The sequence below is a fragment of the Mizuhopecten yessoensis genome, unplaced genomic scaffold (assembly GCF_002113885.1).
Source record: "Mizuhopecten yessoensis strain PY_sf001 unplaced genomic scaffold, ASM211388v2 scaffold3011, whole genome shotgun sequence".
NCBI lineage: Eukaryota > Metazoa > Mollusca > Bivalvia > Pectinida > Pectinidae > Mizuhopecten > Mizuhopecten yessoensis.
In genome coordinates, this window is record NW_018404831.1 from 93,154 (window position 1) to 116,454 (window position 23,301).

Genomic DNA, 23,301 nt, shown 5'->3' on the forward strand with positions numbered 1-23,301 from the left:
GTCACCTGACATCTATCTGTCAAAATGTCTAAGTCTGGTCACCTGACATCTATCTGTCAAAATGTCTAAGTCTGGTCACCTGACATCTATCTGTCAAAATGTCTAAGTCTGGTCACCTGACATCTATCTGTCAAAATGTCTAAGTCTGTTGTCAGGGCCAGCCTCGAACCCGCAACCCACAGAGTTTCTAGAGATGTAGGTTGATAAAGACCAAGCTTTGTGATTGACATGGTAGCTATAATGACAACGTTGGGAAATATACTATTTTCTGTGGGATATGAAGGTTGAAGATTTAGATTATGCTTGTTAGCGTGCCTTGTTTTATTGCGACAACCCCGGTTCTCTCATTGAGAACATTACTTTGACCTTGATTTGCATAGGTGTGTCATCAATTAAACAGACACTTACCCTTCAGAATACCTGGTCTTATTCTCCTTGTACTCCATATCATTCCTTTATTCATAACTTGTCCAAGGTTTAACAATTTTGAGTTTGAATCATGGTTTTGTTGACACTTTGGTATCTCTATGTTTTTTTACACAAGGACCAGAATCGCCATCACATCCACCACATTTTGTCTTGCACCAAGATCCAATACCTTCTTCATAAATGAAATAAGAAATGTTATCATCTACATGACTAAAATTATAAGATAGTCTCAATGTTGAATAAAAATTGAAGAGTTTCACTCATCAAGTGTCCTTTATTTTAAAAACAAAAAATGTGTACAATGTGTGGTAGGGTACGACTGGACAAATTATAAATATTCAATTTAACCACAGGCCTACCAACAATTACATTAAAACATAAATGAAAATAAAGCTTAAATCTCTGTGCCCATGATTTGTAGTTACTACTTCCCAATCAAGCATTAAATATCACCAATTCATAAAAGAAAAATAGTGTGAATTCTCAAGCATGAAGAAATCTCTGAATGATTTGTAGTTACTACTTTCCAATCAAGCATTAAATATCACCAATTCATAAAAGAAAAATAGTGTGAATTCTCAAGCATGAAGAAATCTCTGAATGATTTGTAGTTACTACTTCCCAATCAAGCATTAAATATCAACAATTAATAAAAGCAAAATTGTGTAAATTATCAAGCATTATGGAAACTATTTCTGCAGTAAGCTCTATTAACAGACTTGTATTAAAAAAACCTAAGTCCATATTGTGACACTCTATGGCGATGTTCAATCACTGTCAGAGCTAGAGCTTCTATGTCTACGACGTCGACTGCGACTTCGACTACGCGAGCTACTAGAGTGTCTCTTACGACGGCTACGACTTCTGCTGCGACTTCGACTTTTGGACGATCCTGAACTTTTGCTGCGTCTGTAACAAAATCTGTAATATGTAGTGACTGTCTCGAGGTATTGTCTTCAATTGCACTTTTCTATCTTATTCAAAATTATCATTCAGTTACTTGAGATAAAGGGGTGTAATTAACTTCCATCATTTCTGAATTGGCATACAAAATATCTGTTTCAAAAAGCGACAAAAACAAAACTTTTGGTTTTGACTCGCAACACACCATTTTTTGCTTTAAACAGGTTCACAAGTTTTTTTAAAACATCCCTAATAATAGCAACAGGTATAAATATTACACTTAATGATTATTTTTAATATGGTTTGCAACCATTTTTTGTGGTTGTTTTCACCAACTATAATATGCGTAATGTTGATATAGCAATGCATTGTTGATGTGTCATTATACAAATGTTATGACTGGGGAATCCTCTCCAATTAACCCTACTGTGTGAGATACTATCTCACACCTAAAGGTACCTGGTCATACACCTCTTGTGGTTAAGAGAAAATGACAGGTTAAGGTTTTACCATGCTACTTAATTAAGAATTCATATTCCAATAATATTTCATGTCACACAGTGAAAATATGATTTCACGAAGGATGTATTTACTAGAAAATGAAAATTCTTGTGTGTGAAAATGTTTGCGCTGCGACTCATTAAACTGATTGTGGTTTGTGACTTATTAAACTGATTGTGGTTTGTTATTCATTACCGGTAAACTGATTGTGGTTTGTGACTCATTAAACTGATTGTGGTTTGTGACTCATTAAACTGATTGTGGTATTAAACTGATCGTGGTTTGTGACTTATTAAACTGATTGTGGTTTGGACATTTTTGTGTTGGCAATGGTCCTGAACTTTATACATATATCCTTTTTATCTGTAATGAATGTGTTTGCATGTGGATATTTTTCATGCTAATTTTCTTAATGCAAAAAAATGCAAGCAATTCCATACTGCAATAATTTCTACTTTTAGAGTGGTTACTACAATAGACATTGCTCTGGGCAAGAGGTCTTACTTACCTCCTGCGTCTTTCTCTCGAAGGCCTGCGTCGTATAGGAGAACGTCTCCTGCAACACCAATGAAAGGATTTCATTACAAGTATGATCAGATATGTAAAATATTTATATCAGTAATCATGATCTGGTGATCTTAATAATTGTTATCAGTGTATACATGAAGACGCTATCAGTTTTGCCCAATACTGGTGGGCAGTTGAGCAAGTGATAAATCAGAACTAACACTTAAAAACCAGCAAAACTGTATTTCACAACAAGCTCATCTGCCATTACACTGATCAAGTCAACATACTATTAAAGATAGGCTTTAAGTTTACTTTTTGAGACTTGTATTCGATTATGTAAAATTTCACAAATGGTAAACAAATGCAGCAATTTCTTTATCAATCTTTTTTGTATGAAATTTAAATTTGAAACATTATTGCATTTGAATAAGAAATTCAAAATTTCCTTCTTGTTGCAGTTATTTCGAATGATGTTAAAGAAAAGATTTTGGTGAAAATTCACCATACCACTATACTCAAAACTTACCTTGACCTAGATCGGCTGCGACGTCGTGGAGAGATACTACGTCTCCTTGGTGATCTTCTCCTGGAGGACCTTGACCTTGAACGTCTTCTTCGTACAGATGCCCTCCTGCGATTGGACAAACTTCGTCGCCTTGGTGACACAGATCTCCGCTTTGGAGACCTTGAACGGGAACGACGTTTTGGTGACCTAGACCTTCTTCTGGGAGATGGGGAACGCCTTCTAGATCTCGACCTCCTAGGTGATCTTGATTTCCTACGAGGACTGGTTCGAGACTGCCTTCTGGGTGGCACTGGTGAATACCGAGCCGGAGAAATCCTTCGTCGCTGTGGAGAGCGTGAATAACTTCTTCCTCTAGAACGATAAGGAGATTTTGACCTACTTTTGCCACGTCTTGGTGACTTCGAATGACTTTTCCTCCTCACTCTAATTGGTGATTTTGAACTCCGCCTTCTTGAGCGAAGAGGTGACTTGGAATGGGATTTTTCTCGAGACTTTGATCTACTTTTCCTGCGGGATCTGTGAGGAGATTTACTACGGTCTTGGTTTCTGCTGCCAGATCTATTGGATGGTCTTCTAGTAGGAGAGGATTTCTTTGGTGAAGCATCTGATGAAGGGCTTCTTGATTTAGCCTTAGCCTTATCTCCTGAAGGAATAAAGGCAGATTTCGAACCACTGATCCCAGCAGTGAAATCTTTCAATCTTTCTTCCAGACTTTTCTTTGGTGGTTCATCGGGTGAAATTTTCTTCTCGGAACTGCTGGAAGATTTGTCTTTGGGTTTCTCTGTACTCTCCACTGGGAAAGGTATGTTGGCGGGACTTAGCATGTTCAGATCCAGTGAACGTCCACCCTGGAGAGGAATACTCTCTATGTTTGTGACCACTTGAATCGGATTGCTCCTTCCTTTGTCTGACTTTGCAGGAGATTTGGATACAGACTTTGTAATAAGAGATTGTGAAGCAAATTCTTCAACCTGTTTAATTGGCTCCAGTGGCTTAGTCTCTTCATTGTCCAATGGTTTCTTTTTATCTCCATACAGATAATTGCTAGTTGGAGACTGAGACCTTGACCTGGAACTGTCTGATGAATATGAGGGTGACCTTGATGATCGGCTTATCCGAGGAGGTGAAGGTTGTTTGGGGGGTAGGGGGACACTCACTATGGTCCTCTCTGGTACAACTACTGGAGCATGGACATCCCACCTATTTTTCTTTCTGTGAAAAAGATGGACATTTAAATCATTCTTAATTCTTGTTTGTTCACATTTGAAGTACAGGGGAAGGCTTTTGGAAGACTTTCATATGTATGGTTAATTAGAAGAACCTGCAGGCCAAAGAAACATTGTCTAATAACGCATGGTTATAACCAAAGAACAAGAGGCCCAGAGGGCCTGTATCGCTCACCTGGATAATAAAGCAAGTTATTCTTATTACATAAAATCCCTCCAATGGTTCAGAAGAAGAAGGATTTTAAAGATTTAAACCTCAAATCCCCCTATTGGGCCCTGTAACCAGAGGGGCCACACCCTCCGTTTATACAAAATTTAGTCCCCTTTGCCCAAGGATGCTCCAAGCCAAATTTTGATGAAATCCCCCAAATGGTACAGAGGAAGAAGGATTTTGAAGGCTTAAACCTCAAATTCCTCTATTGGGCACCACAACTTTGAACCCAGAGTGGTCACTGACACCTTCCGTGTATACAAAATTTAGTCCCCTTTGCCAACGAATGCTCCACATCAAATAAGGATAAAATCCCCCCAAAAGTGCAGAAGGAGAAGGATTTTAAAGATTTAAACCTCAATTTCCCCTTTTACTCACTCGACCAATCAGACGTATATTTCCCCTTTTTGGCCCCACCCCTCTGCCCCTAGGGGGCCACACCCACAGTTTGTACAAGATCCCTCCACCATACCGTAGAAGAAGGATTTTAAAGGTCTTACCTCTACTTCCCCTATTGGGCCCTCTGCCCCCAAGAGGGCCACACCCACCGCTTATACAAAATTGAATGCCCTTGGCCTAAGGGTGCTCCTGATCAAATTTAGTCCAAATCTACTGGGCCGTTCATGACAAATAGTATTTTAAAGGAAAAGTTGATGGACGGACGACAGATGCCGCACCATGGCATAAGCTCACCGGTCCTTCGGACCAGGTCGGCTAGAAATGCCAATACTTGTCAAATAATCTTACCTCAAAGAAAAAATGAGTTCTTTTCACTACTGTTGACTTTTATCTGCCAACTTTCAACCACTCGTGTAACAATGAATTTGTCTGATAAATCTGTAAACGTTTGGTGATTTTTAATTTAAAAATTAAGTCCTTTGATGAAAATTTCCCCAAAAATTTAGAATAGCTATCATTTTCAATGAGCCAGTCGGCACACTGCAAGCAAAATACTTGTCTAAGGATAGCCTATAAGGACCCTTTAATTCTGCACCATTATAGACTACTTAAAGTGAGAGAGAACGGGTCTGGTATTACAGCTTACCTGGCCATCTCTGACGCAGCCTCAGCCACTTGTCCCAATGGAGGCAGTGGGGGGGTCCTCATTCTAACAGATGTCCGACTAACATCCTCAGGCTGCTGAAAACAACAATTAGAACATGTTTGTAAAACATACATATACTGCTGCTCCAGTTTTGATAGAAATAGAGGTAAATGCAAAGTATCAACATTACAATGACAGTGAAGCAGAAAATATCGATCACAGTGACCTACTTAGAAATACTTTTGCATAGTACTCCCTTAACCCTTTCAACCCTAGGAAACTTTAGTAGACTCTACCATTCATTTATCTCGATGAGTCCATTATGGTCTAAATTTACACCCCTGCTGTTGGTCTTATGGTATAAGAGTAATTGAGCTAAACATTTAAGTCTTACCATGATGTTGGAGGGACAGATCAAATGTCTGACAGCCATCTTTAAACCAAAACATCAAGAAAATACTGAAATTTTCATAAACATTTTCAATTGTTATAGTAATGAGCGTCATTTTTTTTACCTTGGTAACAATACGTGGAGCCTCCTCACGCTCTGGCTCCTCAGGGTCCGGTGGTGGCTGCCATTTTATGCGTTCCTGTAATCATATATTGACATTCTCTCAATTTATATTTAAAGTGAAGAAGTATCAACCTGAAGGGTGCTATGAAGTTTTATTCTATTCCAATGTATTTAAAAAAATCAAAAAAAAATCACTTCCATTCTTGATTCATCAGGGTTATTCTAGATTTTATGGGGCTGGAAGGACACCGATCCACCACTACTTTTGTGTCCCCACATATGTTAACAATTATGAAATAGAATCTCAATCCTGCCTGCCTCCCACTCTCCAAATAGCTTTCTTTCTGAAACAATCCTTATTTCACACTGTTTTAATGTACTCTCATTTACCACATAATGTACTGTGCTACCAAGTGAATATACCCATGTGATATTTTTTAGCGTATTAGCCCATGTAATTAATATGACCATTCAGCCCTGCGATTGGTTTGAAGTTTCAATTGTGACGTCATGACTAGGACAAGTACATGACGTCACAGACTTACGCACTGGAGTCAAAATTGCAGCTTTTTACATTTCAAGGTTGAATGAAAATTGTAGTTTTACACGAATAAATGCCACAAATCTTGTTTATGTGATAAAAAGGATCTTACACTTGTTTTCATTTCATATGAAATTGATGAAACCGGTCACAAATTTTTCATTTTAGCTCGCCAGAGGCACACTAAATTGAAAAATTCTAAGACTCATTTTATAAATCTCATGAAATGGAAACTCATGTAAGATCCTTTATATTCACATTTTGTGAATATTGATATACAATACAGGACAACCTTGTTAGCTTGATATGATCAATCTTCTGTTATATTTAAACTCACCTCTACTTTTCTTACAGTACGTCGCTGTTCTTCCTCAGATTTTACCGACGTATCAGATTCCTCAGAAGAATCGGATGTTTTATATGAACTTTCTGATCTTGAGTCTGAGGAATGTCTTGATTTGGACTTTGATTCCTTTCGAACAGGACTTGCCCTAATTGGATCTACTTGTTCCGCCAAATCATACTGGATCTTACTAGCTGGAACAGGATCCCGTCTATAGGAGTCATCATCCATTTTACTGAGATGTACAGACCGTTGTTCTGTCATATTCCCAATGCGCACTGTCCTCAGGTTATCTGGCTCTGACCTCCCTCGCATGTCAGTCTCAAGATGAATGGACCGAGTTTCCCGTGAAGGGTCCGATCCGCTTGATTTCCGACCTCTAGACATATCTATACCTGGGCTGGGAGAGCGGTCACTGTCATCACTATCGTCAGACTGTCTGTGGTGACCATGAAGTTTGACAGGAGAGTTACTTGAAATGCGACTTGGATTCACTTGACTGTCTCCTGGGCTAACACCAGATTTCTGTGGACTCTTATCTTTCAACTCGGGTGCACCAAGAACATCACTACAATAGAATATATTTTTGAAATAGTTTTAACGTAAGTAAGTAATTTGGTGACACTTATGATGCCTAGATTAAAACACTGCCTGGGTTGCTGATGTTGACTTTTTGAACCAGTCAGCAGTTGAAGTTGGCCTTTGACCTCAACACAATATTTATTTATTTTTGCATACTTTAATTTTTTCAATTGCTGGGGAAAATTCTTGGTGATTAACCAATATTAAGAAATATTAAAATCTTTGACACATACTTGGTTGTGAGTGGTCTGTCCTGTGGCTTGACCTTCCAAGGTTTCTGTCCCGGTTTCCAGTGAGTGGGAGGTGGACTTTCAGACTTTTGTCTCACTGGTCTGCACACAAGTATTCAGAAAATATTTCTTAAGATTCATGAGTTTAATAATATTTAAATCAATAACAGAGCCACTTTTTAATCAATTCTCTCAGCAAGGAGTTGATTGTCTCGACTTTTCAGGCTCCTCTCCTACTCCCCCGTCAAATCTGGTCTTATTTTATCATCCATAACCTTGACCTTATAATTTTAAAACTCTTTTAGCACATTTACATATCAGTGTATTACTATGTCAAATTCCCAAAAGATAAGTCTTTCTGGATTCCGGAGATAAGGACCGTATCACACTTGGTCATTTTATGAAACAATAACCTTGATCTTAGAAACTTTTTAAACCCCTTTTGCACATCTACACATCACAGTGTATTGCCATGTCAAATTTCTAAAAGATTGGTCTTTTGGATTCTGAGATTTTGATTGTATGGGTGTCCTACCAGGCAATGTTACCCTGTGATATCCTGTTTCAGATTGAATGAACCACACTAACTGGGCTTTATTGTTACATTTGGATCGCTTTAAGACGTTTTCAATGGAATTCTCTCACACAACTGCAAAAAGTTGTGGTCAAAATTAATTAATGATCACCTTTATGAAGCAACTAATTTTGAATTATATGTTTCAAGTTTTATTTTTAGTAAAATGCACAAAGAACAAGCAAAATATTTGAGCTTTCACCTCAACCTTGTCAGACATGGACATCCAAGGGTACCACAAGACTACCAACTGATGGTACGCTCTGAACAATCGGGAAAATCTAACGTTAATTTCTGACCTTCGCCTACAAGTGAGTCCTGAAAATATCCAATGTCTCATTTCCTAGGGATGGTTCCTAGATGTACAAAAGTTTCATTGAAATGTTTACATCCATTAACAAGGCAGTCCACAGACAACTGTGTTCCTCACCAACAACTGTGTATCTCAGAATTATATTGGAGCCTTCCATTACCTGGTACAGTAATGTTGTTGTTTTTCTTTCTTTTTTTTACTTTCACTGGTCTTCTTTATAGGAGACTCCGTTATTATTCTAAAGGGAAAACTCCTTACATGGGATAGTTGGTTGTCATCTCAGCCTAACTGTACATAACCAGCTGTTCATTCATTTGATAAGACAATGAACATAATTTCTTGAAATAAATCTAATGTAAAAATTAAAAAAAAGTTTGTGACATCAATTACAAATACACATCCCTTATAAAATCAAACTCTACTACCTACCTGATACCTGGAAGAACTCTGGGACGTCTTTCCTCATCTCGCCTGCCCCTTCTGCCAATATCACGTTGGAAGCGATCCCTGGACCTTGACCTACTCCTACTAGAACTATCTCTGGAGGACCCTGACCTTCGCCTACTTTGCCTCTTTGATCTGGTTCGGCTATCATCCTCTGAATCTGAATCTGAATCTGAAGGTCGTCTCCTTCGACCTCGTGAATCAGAAGATGGTCTTCTGTCAGGCGATCTGGATTTTGAATGATGGCGATCTCTCGATATTGATCTCCTGCGAGCTGGTTGCTTTGACCTGATCTCTGGTGATTTTGACCTTCTCCTATCATGTCTCCCCCTTTCAACACTATTTCTACTGTCAGCAGTTGATCTTTAAATACAAACACATTTATCAATATTTAATACATTTGGTTTTTGCATTATATGAACTTTCAAGATGGATATTTGAAGCATAAATTTTCATATAGTTTCCTTGTTGAAATGGTATTACTAGGGAATATCTATTTCATTTATGCTCTTACATCAGATTTATGTGATCTTTAGATTAACAGACATAACACAAACCTTCTGACATCTCTGCGCTCACTCAACCTTCGTGCTTCACTGTGACCATTCCTCTCCGGTTCATTCTTGCTTTCCCTGCCTGACCTTGGTGAGGGTGACCGGGAAACATCCTCTTTATCAGAAACACTTGGATGCCTTGCCTTCCTCGTGTCTTCCTCATTGTCACTCTCCTTGTTGTCTTTGTGCTTTTTGGTTGTCTTTTTGTGCTTTTTATGTTTCTTGTGGCTGAAGTTTAAATGTGAATGAAACTTACAAAGATATAACATCATCTTAAAACAATATCTTAGACGATTGACAGGTCTTGTCTGAAAATAGCATGCCGAATACAAACTACAAACTAGATAAGCACAAACTTTACATATGACACTATCGGAGACAAAAGTAAGCCATTATTTATATACGAGAAACTTGGATAAGGAAAAGACTCCATTTTAGTGTACCGTAAAAACCCATGTAATTTGCGCACTTTTTTTTCAGAAATTTAATACCCGAAGTGGGGGGTTCGTAAAATACACAGGTATAGAAAAATTAAGTTTTTTTCAGGAAAAGATCGACGATTCTGAGAGATCGCCATCTTGGATTATGTCCCTTGGTACACGGAACTCTAAGACAAATGACGATCAACAAATTTATTTATGTCAAACATTAATAAAAGATACATAATGTGTTGTTATGTGAGTTTATGTGAAAAGTATTAATAAATAGGTAACCGTTAACAAAAAAAGTTTAGCCAAATTCCTATGCCAGAGAATCGCTGATCAACTTACGACATTACGTTTCGACATCTCGGTGCGTTTCCCCATACTATTACGAAAATGTAGTTGTTCAATTTAAGCTCCATTCTATGTAAGTTCTGTAAGTTTTTTCAAATCGCCTATGCGTATACGTATAGCATGGTTTTTTTCCGGCTCACTTTCATGTTGATCTCGCGTCTAACATTACGTAAACACGTGATTGATAATAACCTCGTGAATTATTTCAATATTTATTAAATGAAGCATCGTAAAAATAGTCTGCGTTAACTATTTTTTTCCTTGGAGTAGATTTGAAGAGGATGTATTGATTGTCCACGCTTCTAGTATAAACATATTTTTTATAATCCCTTATCAGTCAAATCAGTCTGTAGTTATGACAATGCAGTAGGGCTTCGTAATTCACGCCACGTGTTGGCGAGTGAAAAAAACAACAACACGGTCCGTCGATCGCGACTGCAAATCATTTCAATTAGTAGAGCTATTGTTAACGGGTAATCACAGAGATAGTGTTAGCTAATTACTGCATTGTAATTTGTAAAAAATATCGCCAAACCACGGACTTAGATAATCTAATTCCGTGGCCAAACTGAACTGTGACATGACCTGGTTTGAAGTGACGTAACCCAAGCCGCCATGATGAGCCCTTCTCACTGATCGTAATTATGATCAATAAAAGGTATCTAATTATGTCTTTCACCAGGAGATATGCACATAAACATCGAATTACTTATTAATTGATATGTTTTTGTAAGCAGGTAAATGTTTTATGTAAAATATTGCTAAAATGAATTGATGTATGCCGATATGCGCACACGTGTGTGTCATGTGTGATCAGATAATTCAAAGAAAACAAGCAACAAAATACACATTTTACGTAGTTTCTTCTTATTTTTAAATATCATTTTACATCAATGAAAAAAAAATCATAGAAATATATTTTTAAAAAATGAGATCGATTTTCGGAGCATGAACATCGGTTTTTTTTCCAGATTTTTTGGGTGCGCAAAATATTCGAGTAGAACCTTTTTTCCAGATTTTCAGCCTCAAAAAGTACCTGCGCAAATTACACAGGTGCGCAAATAACATGGGTTTTTACGGTTTTTACGGTAACTCATATAACCACCACCATCATGTCAAATTACCTTTTATCTTTCTTGTGCTTTCTTCTTCCATCGTCTTCCTCCTCCTCCTCCTCTTTTTTCTCAGCCCTGGTAATATAGATATTGATTCTTTAGTATCAATTTGACACTGCTGCAGGCTTTCACACTGAAGTAACTTATTTTAAGCTTAAAGATTGTCCAATTGTATTTGACATCAAATTTGTTATAAGTAACAACAGACCCATACAAGCCTGTAACGCTCACCTGTTAGAAACCAGTGATGGCAAACACATTAACCCTGGTGACCTTCAAAGTTGGTCAAAATGATTTCAACTTAATTGTACGCATGCTTATACCTTTTGCTTGAGGATTATGACATTTTAATCATATGACCCAAAAATTGTTCCAAGCTTTTCATTCTAGTTAGCTACACTCAAAATATTAGTTCTCTACATCTTGCGAACTACATCTGTGATGGTGAAAAAGTTGTTTGAATCTTAGATTCCTGTGACCTTTGAAGTTGGACAAGGTCAGATATGATAGCCCCTCATAACAACAAGTTCAATGACACATATAATTATTCTATGCAAGATTTTTTTATTTTAGAAGATTTTGTTATTTTGAAAGCAGATTCAGGTCAGTTATTTAAATAAACTTTGATAGTTCCCTTGAGTATCAATTTGTTTAACAACACATACATTTTCTCTATTTTGAAAGATGTAAAAATTCAGTAAATAATGATTAAACTATGAAAGCCAATAAAATCTTCAAAAGTGGAAGCATTTTTTGGTAAGTGGCTGAAGGAGACAGTGTAAATCCTCACTTCTCATCTCCTTGTCTGAACCTCTCCCTGAGGGGCTGCCTGTCTCGGTTACGACCCCGTGTCCTGTCATCATCTCTATCTCCTCCGCCTCTGTTGGCCTCTCGTCCCAAGCGGGGGTTGCCTCCACCATCACCTTGACCAAATTCTCTAGGTTCAAAGTTACGATCACGCTCAGACAGTCGCCGATTACCTCGCTCACCCCGCACCTGGGGCAATTTGTCACCCCTGACCCAGCGGTTTCCTTGGTCTTCATCTTGTTTTTCCACAAACTCCATTGGTTGGGGCTTCTGCATGGCTTGTCGCCAGTGAGGTGGAGTTTCACTTCGGCTACGACTCCTGTAGCGCTGTAATAAATTACACAATAATTAATACCACTCCTGTAGCGCTGTAATAAATTACACAATAATTAATACCAAGGCAATGCTGATTCATTTGTATCCTAAGGACAAAATCTCTATAGATACACACTTTCCAATGTATTTACCAAAATTAACTTCCATGACCGTTGATCACGATCTAGTGAATATTACCACTGATTTATGACCCTTATCTGTCTATTTAGGACACAAGCTTTTACTGTCAAATTACTTTTATATATGTGTAAATTCCTAATGGTGAGATAAATACCCTGCAACCCTTGATGCTGCTCTTATAAATATTTCCTTACCACTGTACCCCGACCCTTGATCCTACGTCCACTTCGTGTCACCTTGACTTGAGAACTGTACGGAATCCTGTCAATTGGTCGCCGCTGACCATAGCCAGGGGGAGATTTGGCTTTGCTGAAAATGGATAGAAATTTCACTTTTACCATTACTTTAAGTCACCAAATACAGCAACTTTTCTGGCCTGACAATTACACCTGAAAGCAAATCATCCCAACCAGTGAATTGTAGTGGGGAGGGAATAACATCCTTTATTTGGAAAAAAGATAATTTTGTTATCTAGATTTGTTTTGCTTTCTACACATATTCCAAAAGACTACATGCAATTGGAAATGTTGTTTGTCCAGTGTGTCCTTGCAACAACTGAGCAGTGTATAACCAACACTGTATACACATGATGAGCCACTCTTGACGTTTGTGCAATCATTTGTTCTGAAGTAAAGCATTCAAACAAGAAATGTTAACGTGCAGACAGATAGAAGGGCAAACAGACATTTCCCCATGTTAAAATTTCAAGATGGCCACTTGCCAGCCATTTTGTATTTTCAGTCTCAAAACAGAACATTTAAAAATTAGGACCAAGAAAATATATTGTATCAACTGGTATTTATGTTAAATTTTTCAGTCCAAACAAAACCTATTAAATATCTAATTGATTCAGTAAAGCTTCTTACTCATCCTGATCTTTTTCGGGGTTATTCCTCATCAGGAACTTCTGAGATGGCACTTCCGGGATTTCATCAGGTCTGATTGCAGCAAATACAGTGGTTATCTCTGGCTCCTTAGGGCTCTCCTCTTCATCTCTGTCAAGGTGAACGAGAAAAAGTTATATGTCTGCTGAGGTCAAACATCATCACCAGATAAAGTTTAAAAATTCTGAACACACTTTTATTCAAACCTTTACAAAATTTTACATACTTTTCATCTTTATCTCTCTTCTTCTTCTTTTCTTTCTTTTTCCTTTTGGAATCTTTTTTCTTCTGTTTCTTTCTGCGTTTGCGTTTCTTTGAATCCCCTTCGCTGGCCGAGTCTGATTCTGACCCTGATTCTGATCCCGAACCATGTGACAATCCTGATTCAGACTCCGACACTTTCTTCTTCTTCTTGCCTGATTTACAAATTAAACAGTTGCTTTTTATGACTACTGTATTTGTTGCATTAATGTTCACACGTAAAAAAACTCAAAAGTCAGCTTTCAGACTTTATAAACATTCTTATCATTTCTGCTCTCGTTGAAGAGAGATGGAATCTGAACAGATCAGATACTCTACTGCACTTTTAATTTGTTGTTACCGATTGTAAAATCAATTTCGATAATCTGACCATGACAATTGTTTTGCTCACCAAGGGCTGCTTTGAGAAGACTATATTTATTACATGTTATTAATTTGTTTCATTAGGAAAAGACATGAACACCTTTACTATCTAGTCTATATCTAAGTGTTGTTTTAATTGACACAACAAGGTTACTTACTCTTGGACTTCATTTGCAGGACCAATTCCCCACAATTACCAATGCGCACCTCCTTGAGAGGGCGGCTTTTTGTGTCCGTCTCTTGGTTCTCTATGAGACGGACTACATCCTGACCTTGAAGCACTTGGCCAAAAACCACATGAACTCTGAAAGGTCGAAGGTACAGATGATACTGATACTGAGGTCATCAATGCAAAATAGATACAAAATGACAAAACAAGAAAATATCTGTTAGACATGAATGCTCCCTGTCTTTGAAGTGGGTCAACTGATGACATTGAATTAAAACAAAAAATCAAGTTATGGTTGACCTATAGATAATAAGTGATCCTATCCACTTATTTTTTTTTAATTTATTAACTCCGAAACCCTTGTACAAGCTTATCTTTAAAACAAAATACACCTTTTATTTAGCCATCTCTGAACACTTAGTTCCTACCCACCCACTTAAAACACTTTATTACATTTTTGAGATGTTTACTTCTACTAACTTGATAAAACTGTTATCTTTCACATTCTGACAGATATCAAAACTGTGAAGATATAAATTTAAAAGTAAACCAATCCCATTAATACTTTGATTTACTACATTCAGAGCCACAGAATGAGATTTTCTGTTCAGATGAAGTGGTCGTAGAATAAATGGTTGTTTTGGTACATCTTTGATACATACATTATGATATTTTCTTAAAACAAGTAACAAACACAAAATGGTATACAGCCTTGCTGTGGAGCAGGATAGGATTAGAATAAGGCAGTAATGGTTACACTATTTACACACCCTTTTTTATTCAGTAAATTTTCATCATTGGTGAAACTTTACAATGTAATAATTCTGTCGAGAACCATAAATATTTCACTAATACATGTATGACAAATATACTAATATTTTCTTTCTACTTACCCATCTAAGTGTGGAGCTGGTCTAGTTGTTCTATTGTGGGGAATATAAGGAAGTGACATGAAAGAGAAAGAAACACTGTTAGAAAACGTGACTTATACCAATACTGTCCTACAACAAATCAGTGATTAACCACAGTCAATGCCACTGTAGTACATCTCTCAAGCTCATCAATTACACTAACAGAATTTTGTGTTTTGTGTTCAATCTGCAATTTAAGTTATTACCACATTTCTTTTTATAGCATAAATTCTTTGCATCATTTTGCCAGCTTCTGAGAGGTATGCCTATGTCTTATTGCCATGTTCATCAATTCAAGACAAGTCATATTTTCCATTTTTATTTGTTATTAAAAATCAAATAGCCACATTAAATGCGAGGATTTATCCTTAAAAAAATCTGTTTAAAAAAAACATTTTAAAGTAGATATTTGTTGTTGAAATTGTTTTTCCTTTGATGCTAAATTTTCAACTGCAAAAAATATTTAAAAAAATTGTTGGCTGTAAAACTGAAAAATACGAAATACTGTGTATGCTGCAAAAGAGTGAAAAAATTATGAATAATAATTTTATCATCAACTAACATTACGTCTGAATTTTCATTAAAATGGGGAAACACAAATGGCATATTTGATACTATAGCTAACTGATAGATTCGTTAGATAAAATATTACAGCATCTATCGTGAGCAAGAAAAAGATCATAAAAAAAGCAGCAGAGTTCAGAGGGATGAAATATTCAAGTCTGCACAGACGCCTGCCTAGGAAATTTGTGGGCGAGTCTTTACGGACTTGTCATGGTGAGGCATGTGTGTTACCTGGATACTTGCAGACGTCGCAGAGGTTTCTGTTCATAATGTAAAATGCGACAAAACATATCAGTGTATGGTAAAAAAACAAATTTTCTATCAACTAGTATGAACACTGATACATTATTCATATCTTTCTCCTGTTTCTGAGCAGAGCTGTTCCAATCCTTGTCAACAGAAATACATTACAGAACTATTTTGAGTTCATTTTTACAAAACAATTTCGTATATTTATTTTTCCTAATGTATGGCTATTTTTCTTGAATGACAAAAAAAATATGAATGTATTTTTTACTTATAATTTCCACAATGTAAATTGATGCTAACGAGGTTTAGGACAGTGAACTCACAAAAATTATAAATACCTAAATTTGTTTTTTGAGGATTAACAATCAATGCCATATCCAACAAGTAACATGCTATTTCCATACAAAATTGATTCTAAAACCAAAAATAGCATTGATTCATTTATATTGATATTTTATGTGTTTCAGCTCAATATATATGTTTAGGAAGAATTAAAAGGTTGTGAAAATCTGCAACCATCTTGTTGACAGCATTTCCTGCAAAAAAGGCTCTGAAAACAAAGACAAAATCCTATGTATCCAAGTCGTTACTTCTTTAAGATCGTTAGCAAATGGAGAACTTTCAGATAAATACCCTACCATAAAGTTCATAATTACTTGTCTCAAATATCTTTTCAAAATGGACTTTATTTCTTAACAATGAAAACAACCTGTTTCCCATGTAGATGTGATATCTATTATCATTCATCGATCAAACTTACCGTTGTGTTCTTTTTACCATAATATCCCTGGACGGTCAATTATTGTGTTTTTTTTATAACACATCAGAAAATGTTTTGTACTAACGATTTCAAGCTATGAAATAACAAGAGGCCCAGGGGCCTTAATAGCTCACCTGGTATTTTATTTTTCAATTAAAAACCTGCTGAGTACCATTCAGGTTTATCAAAGGAGTACAAGTAACAAAGTTGCATCTTCCATTTAAAAATATTCAATTCCCTTTGCCCAAAGATTCTCTCAAACAAGTTTGGTTAGGTTAAAATCCCTTCAACGGTACAGAAGGAGAAGGATCTTTAATGTTTTCCTCTATTTCCCCTAATGGGCCCCACTAATCTGCCCCAAAGAAGGGGAATCCACACACCTCAGTTTAAACAAAATTGATTCTTTTCTCCCTAAGCATGCTTCAGACTGCATTTGGTTTAAATCCCTTCACTTGTATAGTAGGAGAAAAAAAATCCTCTATTTCCCCTATTGGGCCCCGCTCCTATGCCGCCAGAAGGCCCACACCCTCCGTTTATACAAACTTGAGTCTCCTTTGTCCAAAGATGCTCTAGGACAAATTTGGTCAAAATCCTTCAATTGGTTGAGGAGAAGATTTTTAAAGATTTACCTATTTTCCCCTATTTGGCCCCGTCCCTCTGCCCCCAGGGGGACCATACCCTCCGTTTATACAAAACTGAGAACCCTTTGGCCAATGATGCTCCTGACCAAGCTTCAGACTGCATTTGGTTTAAATCCCTTCACTTGTATAGTAGGAGAGAAAAAATCCTCTACTTCCCCTATTTGGCCCCGCCCCTCTGCCCCCAAAGAGGCCACACCCTCCGTTTATACAAACTTGAGTCTCCTTTGTCCAAAGATGCTCTAGGACAAATTTGGTCAAAATCCTTCTATTGGTTGAGAAGAAGATTTTTAAAGATTTACCTATTTTCCCCCTATTTGGCCCTGCCCCTCTGCCCCCAGGGGGGTTATACCCTCCGTTTATACAAAACTGAGAACCCTTTGGCCAATGATGCTCCTGACCAAATTTGGTCAAAATCCTCTGAGCCATTCAGGACAAGTAGCATTTGAAAGGAAAAAGTTGACGGACGCCGAACGCCGGACGCCGGACGCCGGACGCCGGACGCCGGACGCTGCACCATAGGATAAGCTCACTTGGCCCTTCGGGCCAGGTGAGCTAAAAATCTTCAGAGGATAATTATGATCTGTTGATCTGTTTACTGGATAACGTCATAATTAAAAGTTTGTGGTCAAATTACTGTAGTAGGTCAATAACATGCTGAACATTTCAAGTGACTAGAATTATAAAGATATCTCAGTAAGATCTGGATGCAGAAGCATTACCTCAGTGACCAAAGCAGAGGTTTTCAGGTGTAAAGTTGGTAGGGAATACATCTTAACACCACTATAGACAGTAAAATATCTGAATCCTTTATTACGTCGTACCAAAGGGTGTACTATTGTGCAGACCTCACTGAACTGAATACTTACATGAAGAATTGTGAACTATTTGTGTCCTTTCCACGATTTGCCATGCAAAGGAGAAATTCTTTATCATTTTTTAAAATAAAATTTTCATCTGGAAGAGAAAAAAAGAAAAAAACATGTATTAGACAAGGTTAAAAGTTAAAAACACCAATAGTGAATTGTGAAAAAATGTTTCTAGTAAATAAAAGTAACCATATATGGCAAGAATTTGGAAGATATCCCCCATACAAATACATGTTGTCATTTGACACTTTAAACATCATCACCATTTTCAAGGCTCATTTTCCTTTTTGCAATTTCATCATGCTAAATTTAAAATAACCCCTTTATTATGCAGTTACTCTAAAGGACATATATAACCCCTTTATTATGCAATTACTCTATGGGACATATGTTAGCAGTATACAGAGGTTTTAGTTAGGGCTATAATGGTTATCAAAGTACATAGTTTCAGTATGATTATGAGCAATATTCTGTTAAATAATATCAGGTACCAGACGCTAATAACTGTCCAAAAACATAGGTCAATATTTACTGATAATCCTGACTGCTGTTTGATGGACTACAAAAGCACATACTATGTGATGCATACAACAAATTTACACAGTTAACAACTATGTATGGGAAACCAATTTAGGAGGATTTGAGTAATATTTACCATTAATTTCATTTAATTTGCACTATCATTAAGTGAAGTTTTGTTTTAGGAGATATAATTGTTAACGTGATCAGATTGTCGTGAAAACAAGGGATATTTGATGACTAAACCTGGTGGCAAAAAAAAAAGAACACCAACAGATACCTGGTTCTTGGGTGAATATCAAAAACACTTGCAGTTATCTGACTGGCATTAGTTCTATACAGCCCTAGCTTTAGTGAACATATCACTGGTAAAATCGTAGCAGTATTATACCAAAGTTTTCGTCGACATATTAGTCATAAAGTGCACTTTATATAGAGATGAACAGTTATAGAGCAGTAGACTTAATGCTTTTAGTTCCTTCTTTACTGCTCAGACATTAACAGATGATTATGGCAACATTATCCCTCATACATTCAAATACAAAGCAAAATCAATGGTTATATACTGAATATATACATACGTGCCCAGGGGTAATAATGTTATATACTCATCTAAGGAAAATGTATCCTCACATTAAACATTTTGTTGAACAGAAGGAATATCCTTTCATTTTTGTATTGTACATTGACATGTAAGTACAAAATCTAACTGCGAAATCAAACTATGAACTATGACTAAATCAAACTATGAACTATGGCTAAATCAAACTATGAACTATGAAAGGAGCAATTTAAGTTTATTTAAGCATTACTAGTTCTGTAACTAAAAAGTAAACAGATACCAGCATACCAGCAAATGGAAAATGTTTTGTCTACCAAATGTTAAAATCAACTTGTAACTAACATACCGGTATCTGCAAGTGTTGGTTCATTTCAAATCATTCTATCAAAGTTGGCCCTGAATTAACTTAGAGCATGTTTTTTTTATGAAAAACACGTTTATTCTCAATAATGGCAATATCATATTCTAGAACTGAAGTCAAGAACCCTTCATTCACTCCATTTCAAACAAGCTTTTTTCAAGTCCCCTCATTACTGAAATTGTTCTGTTGGACAGATAAAACTTACCAGGAAACATCCCTCCATAGATAGACTCGCCTCCTGTTCCATCTCCTACAAAACAATCAACACTTACAATTCATTTCATACAACTGCATCAGACATAGACAATATTTCATCAATCTCAGTAATACATTGTCATTTAAACATTAGAAAACATTACTTCAATCAAAGAATGATGGATATATCGGGAATTGGCTCCCACAAGGTGTTATTTCAATTGATGTGGATAGAGGTAGCACATATGTCCTTTGAGATAAAGCACTTTCAAGCTGTCATTCAGCAGAAAATCATATCTACTATTTTTGATAAAAAAAATAACTGCAAAATTCTAATAAGATAGATATTCTTGCGATGGTTCAATGATTAATGGATATTTTGCATAATATAGATTACAGAAATTTCTTCTAATAATGCAACTGTTGACATCTCCATTGCCTACCTTTGGTGAAATCTCCACCCTGGATCATGAAGTCTTTCACCACACGATGGAACGGAGTACCCTTGTAATGGAGGGACTGTTCAGTTTTCTGGGTAACACCCTTTTCTCCTGGTAACAAAAAAAATGTTTTCCTTTTTCTGTTGTTCATAAACATCAGATTTTGCATAATTCAAATCTTGAAAATATTCTACTGAAATGATTTAATGAAGAACAAAAATTACAAGTTCTTGTAATTAAGAATTCAATTGTATATAAATAATCAAAATTTATTAAAACAGGTTTTAAACCGTTTCATATTATCCAGTTCATAAATAACTTATATAAGTTTCCACATACATGTTAATCTCTGAAACTTCCAAACAGGATCTGAGCACATCTCCAGAGAGGGAAGTTTAGTACTAGACTGTTTTTACCCCTTATTTGGGAAAACGATTCAGCAATCCCATTTACATTTTGCACTAATGAACTCTCGATTTTCTTTGAATTAATTAATGGATAAAAGAGTATCTTTGTATCTGTTCTTATACACTTAATTGTGGTTTAAGATAATAAACATTCCTTTGTACTGATAATCTTCATCTGACTGCATACATCTGAATTTGGGAATAAACCTTCATAGTTTTTTCAACTCTTTTGAGAAATATTTTTTTCAGCTCAAGAGTTTTTGCTTTTTTTGACTGAAAAATCAGGTGTGAATATGTATATGTAGGTTCAACAGTATTTTGCTAAGAATTTCACCATAAATGAACTGTACATAAAACTGGCAAGGACTAATGAAAAGACTTTAGAAGACAAGACAAGCAAACAAATCTTCTTGAAATTACCAAAAATAATCAGTTGCAATAACTTTTAATTCAAATAAATTGACACTAGTCTACCTGGAGTTAATTTTGTTTAAGAAATAAGCACATTCTACAACAAAGTTCATCGATAAACTGAAGCTGGGGGTGTAGTGAGCTTCTTGTCAGCAGAGAAACACATTCAAACATTGGTTTACCTGTACATAGTGCTCTGAAATTTTCACAGGTCTTTGGGGTAACATCAGAGAACAGCTCAACTATGATCCGTCCAACTGTATGGGGGAGAATTTTAAATCAAATAACTGAAGTTATTAAAATCAAAGTTTCATTAAAAACAGAAGAAAAAAAATGATATTACTCAATATGTACTTAGCTGTAGTAAAAAATTTCAATCAGATGTCATGATATTATAATATGAGGGCAATGGCAGTATGGCACTGATTTTTACAAATACTTGATTATATAGTATATAATTAGTTTTAATAGAGATAAATGAGAAAAATGTCTATTTAATATATTCTGGTGTATAGATGACTGCCATCCTTGTTCCTCAAGGGTAAAGAATTAAGGTAAACCTGTGACCGAACAATTTGATAAAATTTAAGTATTAATGAACCATTTTCAAATTTATTTGCTTATAACAGAGTACAATATATAGAATATATACACGTTGACATGACAAAAATCCTGATTTCACTTATAATTACCTGACTGGCCACCAATTTCCAGGTCCAGAAAACATCGGGGCTTGTATCCACTGGTCACAGTCATCTTCTTCCTCTTCTACAATTAATAATAAATATATAATAAATATTGGTTAATATATTTTACTGTCACTCAAATGAAGCAACAAGAAGGTTCGTACATTAATAAGCATGAAAGGTTAGTAAGATGTTGTGAATTTCAAACAAATTGCATTTCATTATCACCATTGTAATGTTAAGAGTATTGAGTTTACTAAATCATTTCTAAGTAAATGTCAATGAACATGGTTTTATTTAGTTCATTTAAACAGGATGTTTTTGAATTGAATTGAGACAAGGGAACTTCAGCTTTAGGGAACTATTCTGGTACCAGGTAAATCGAGCCCTAGTGAAACTCAAAGTATGTAGAATATACTAAATTGGATGGCTCAATATTATAGAATCCATTTTCTACGGCACTGGGTTTGTTTTGGAAATTTTCAGAGGTCTGTCTTTTTTTTTTAGAACATCACACTTAAAAGAGGATAACGACACAAAATCAAGACCTCAAAACAATTGCCTTTTTTATTTAATTTTTAGCTCCAAACAGTTGGTTGTACCTTAAGTTCTTTTATCTAGATTTGTCCTACGTAACTAAACCAAAGGTGAAAGCTTCCAATAGTTAAGATTCAGAATATTGAAAAATGGCCATGGGGGTACCATCACTGCAATATTGAAGTGGTCGAATGCAAGCAGAACTTGTAATAATTGGATGACAGACATAAGTTCTCATATATTAAAAAAAATATGTAGCATTAGCATTTCAAACTACCCTATTGTCTATAACAACAATCAACTATTCCTCTACACAGGGGCCTGATCATTTGCTGTTGTATATTTGGACCTAAACTAAGGTGTTTGAGTAATTTTACACATTTAATGGTTTAGATCAACTTTTGGTAAAAATGTCACCCCGATGATGGCATTGGGCAAATTATCAGGCCCCTGTGTTCCTCTACTGTAGATCTATTGTACCTACTGAAGCCCCTTGTGCAAAAACAAATAGATGCCATGTTCATTATCTCAAAACATCATAAGCAACAGGCCCATGCTGAATAATTTAGTGCAGGAAAAGAGTTTCGAAATGTTCTATTAAAGATGCATTACAATGTTCGCAACCATAACGTAAATTAGCTTCGGTCTAAACAAACGAAAGTTGAAACAGGGAGGGTGGTCATGTAGGCCAACTCGCCACTGATAGATGGACACGTTCACATTTATACACTTTCGATGACATTGTCAGCTGGTCCACAGTTATCACATTTTACAATACAATAGATACAATTATCGGTTTGAATATTTCAAATTAACAGCTTGGACCATTGGTCATAATAGAAAATGGACGATAATCACACCTTGCCGCATCTACTATCGAACCGCCGCCATTCCTCCGGATTGAACCATTTACTT

The 23,301-nt window shown here is 36.2% G+C and overlaps 1 protein-coding gene across 2 annotated transcripts; it reads right to left on the reverse strand.

The window, feature by feature from the left end:
- Positions 1 to 983: 983 nt before the first annotated feature.
- LOC110446815 (serine/arginine repetitive matrix protein 2-like) lies at positions 984 to 23,291 on the reverse strand. Of its 2 annotated transcripts, XM_021492126.1 has the most exons (22): positions 23,247 to 23,291; positions 21,856 to 21,931; positions 21,346 to 21,420; positions 20,349 to 20,456; positions 19,916 to 19,960; positions 18,269 to 18,356; positions 15,171 to 15,200; positions 14,267 to 14,412; positions 13,711 to 13,900; positions 13,467 to 13,595; positions 12,795 to 12,909; positions 12,128 to 12,471; positions 11,347 to 11,412; positions 9,450 to 9,674; positions 8,878 to 9,255; positions 7,565 to 7,663; positions 6,744 to 7,317; positions 5,867 to 5,941; positions 5,352 to 5,446; positions 2,870 to 4,081; positions 2,342 to 2,389; positions 984 to 1,338 (listed from the first exon to the last, which is right to left on the reverse strand). In XM_021492126.1, exons 2-22 carry the CDS (start codon positions 21,917 to 21,919, stop codon positions 1,197 to 1,199), a joined length of 4,248 nt encoding a protein of 1,415 aa, XP_021347801.1. In that variant the 5' UTR covers positions 21,920 to 21,931; positions 23,247 to 23,291; the 3' UTR covers positions 984 to 1,196. The 2 variants fall into 2 exon arrangements, with proteins under 2 accessions (XP_021347801.1, XP_021347802.1); XM_021492127.1 differs by lacking the exons at positions 19,916 to 19,960; positions 20,349 to 20,456; positions 21,346 to 21,420; positions 21,856 to 21,931; positions 23,247 to 23,291 and adding an exon at positions 15,984 to 16,012.
- Between the last annotated feature and the right edge of the window lie 10 nt (positions 23,292 to 23,301).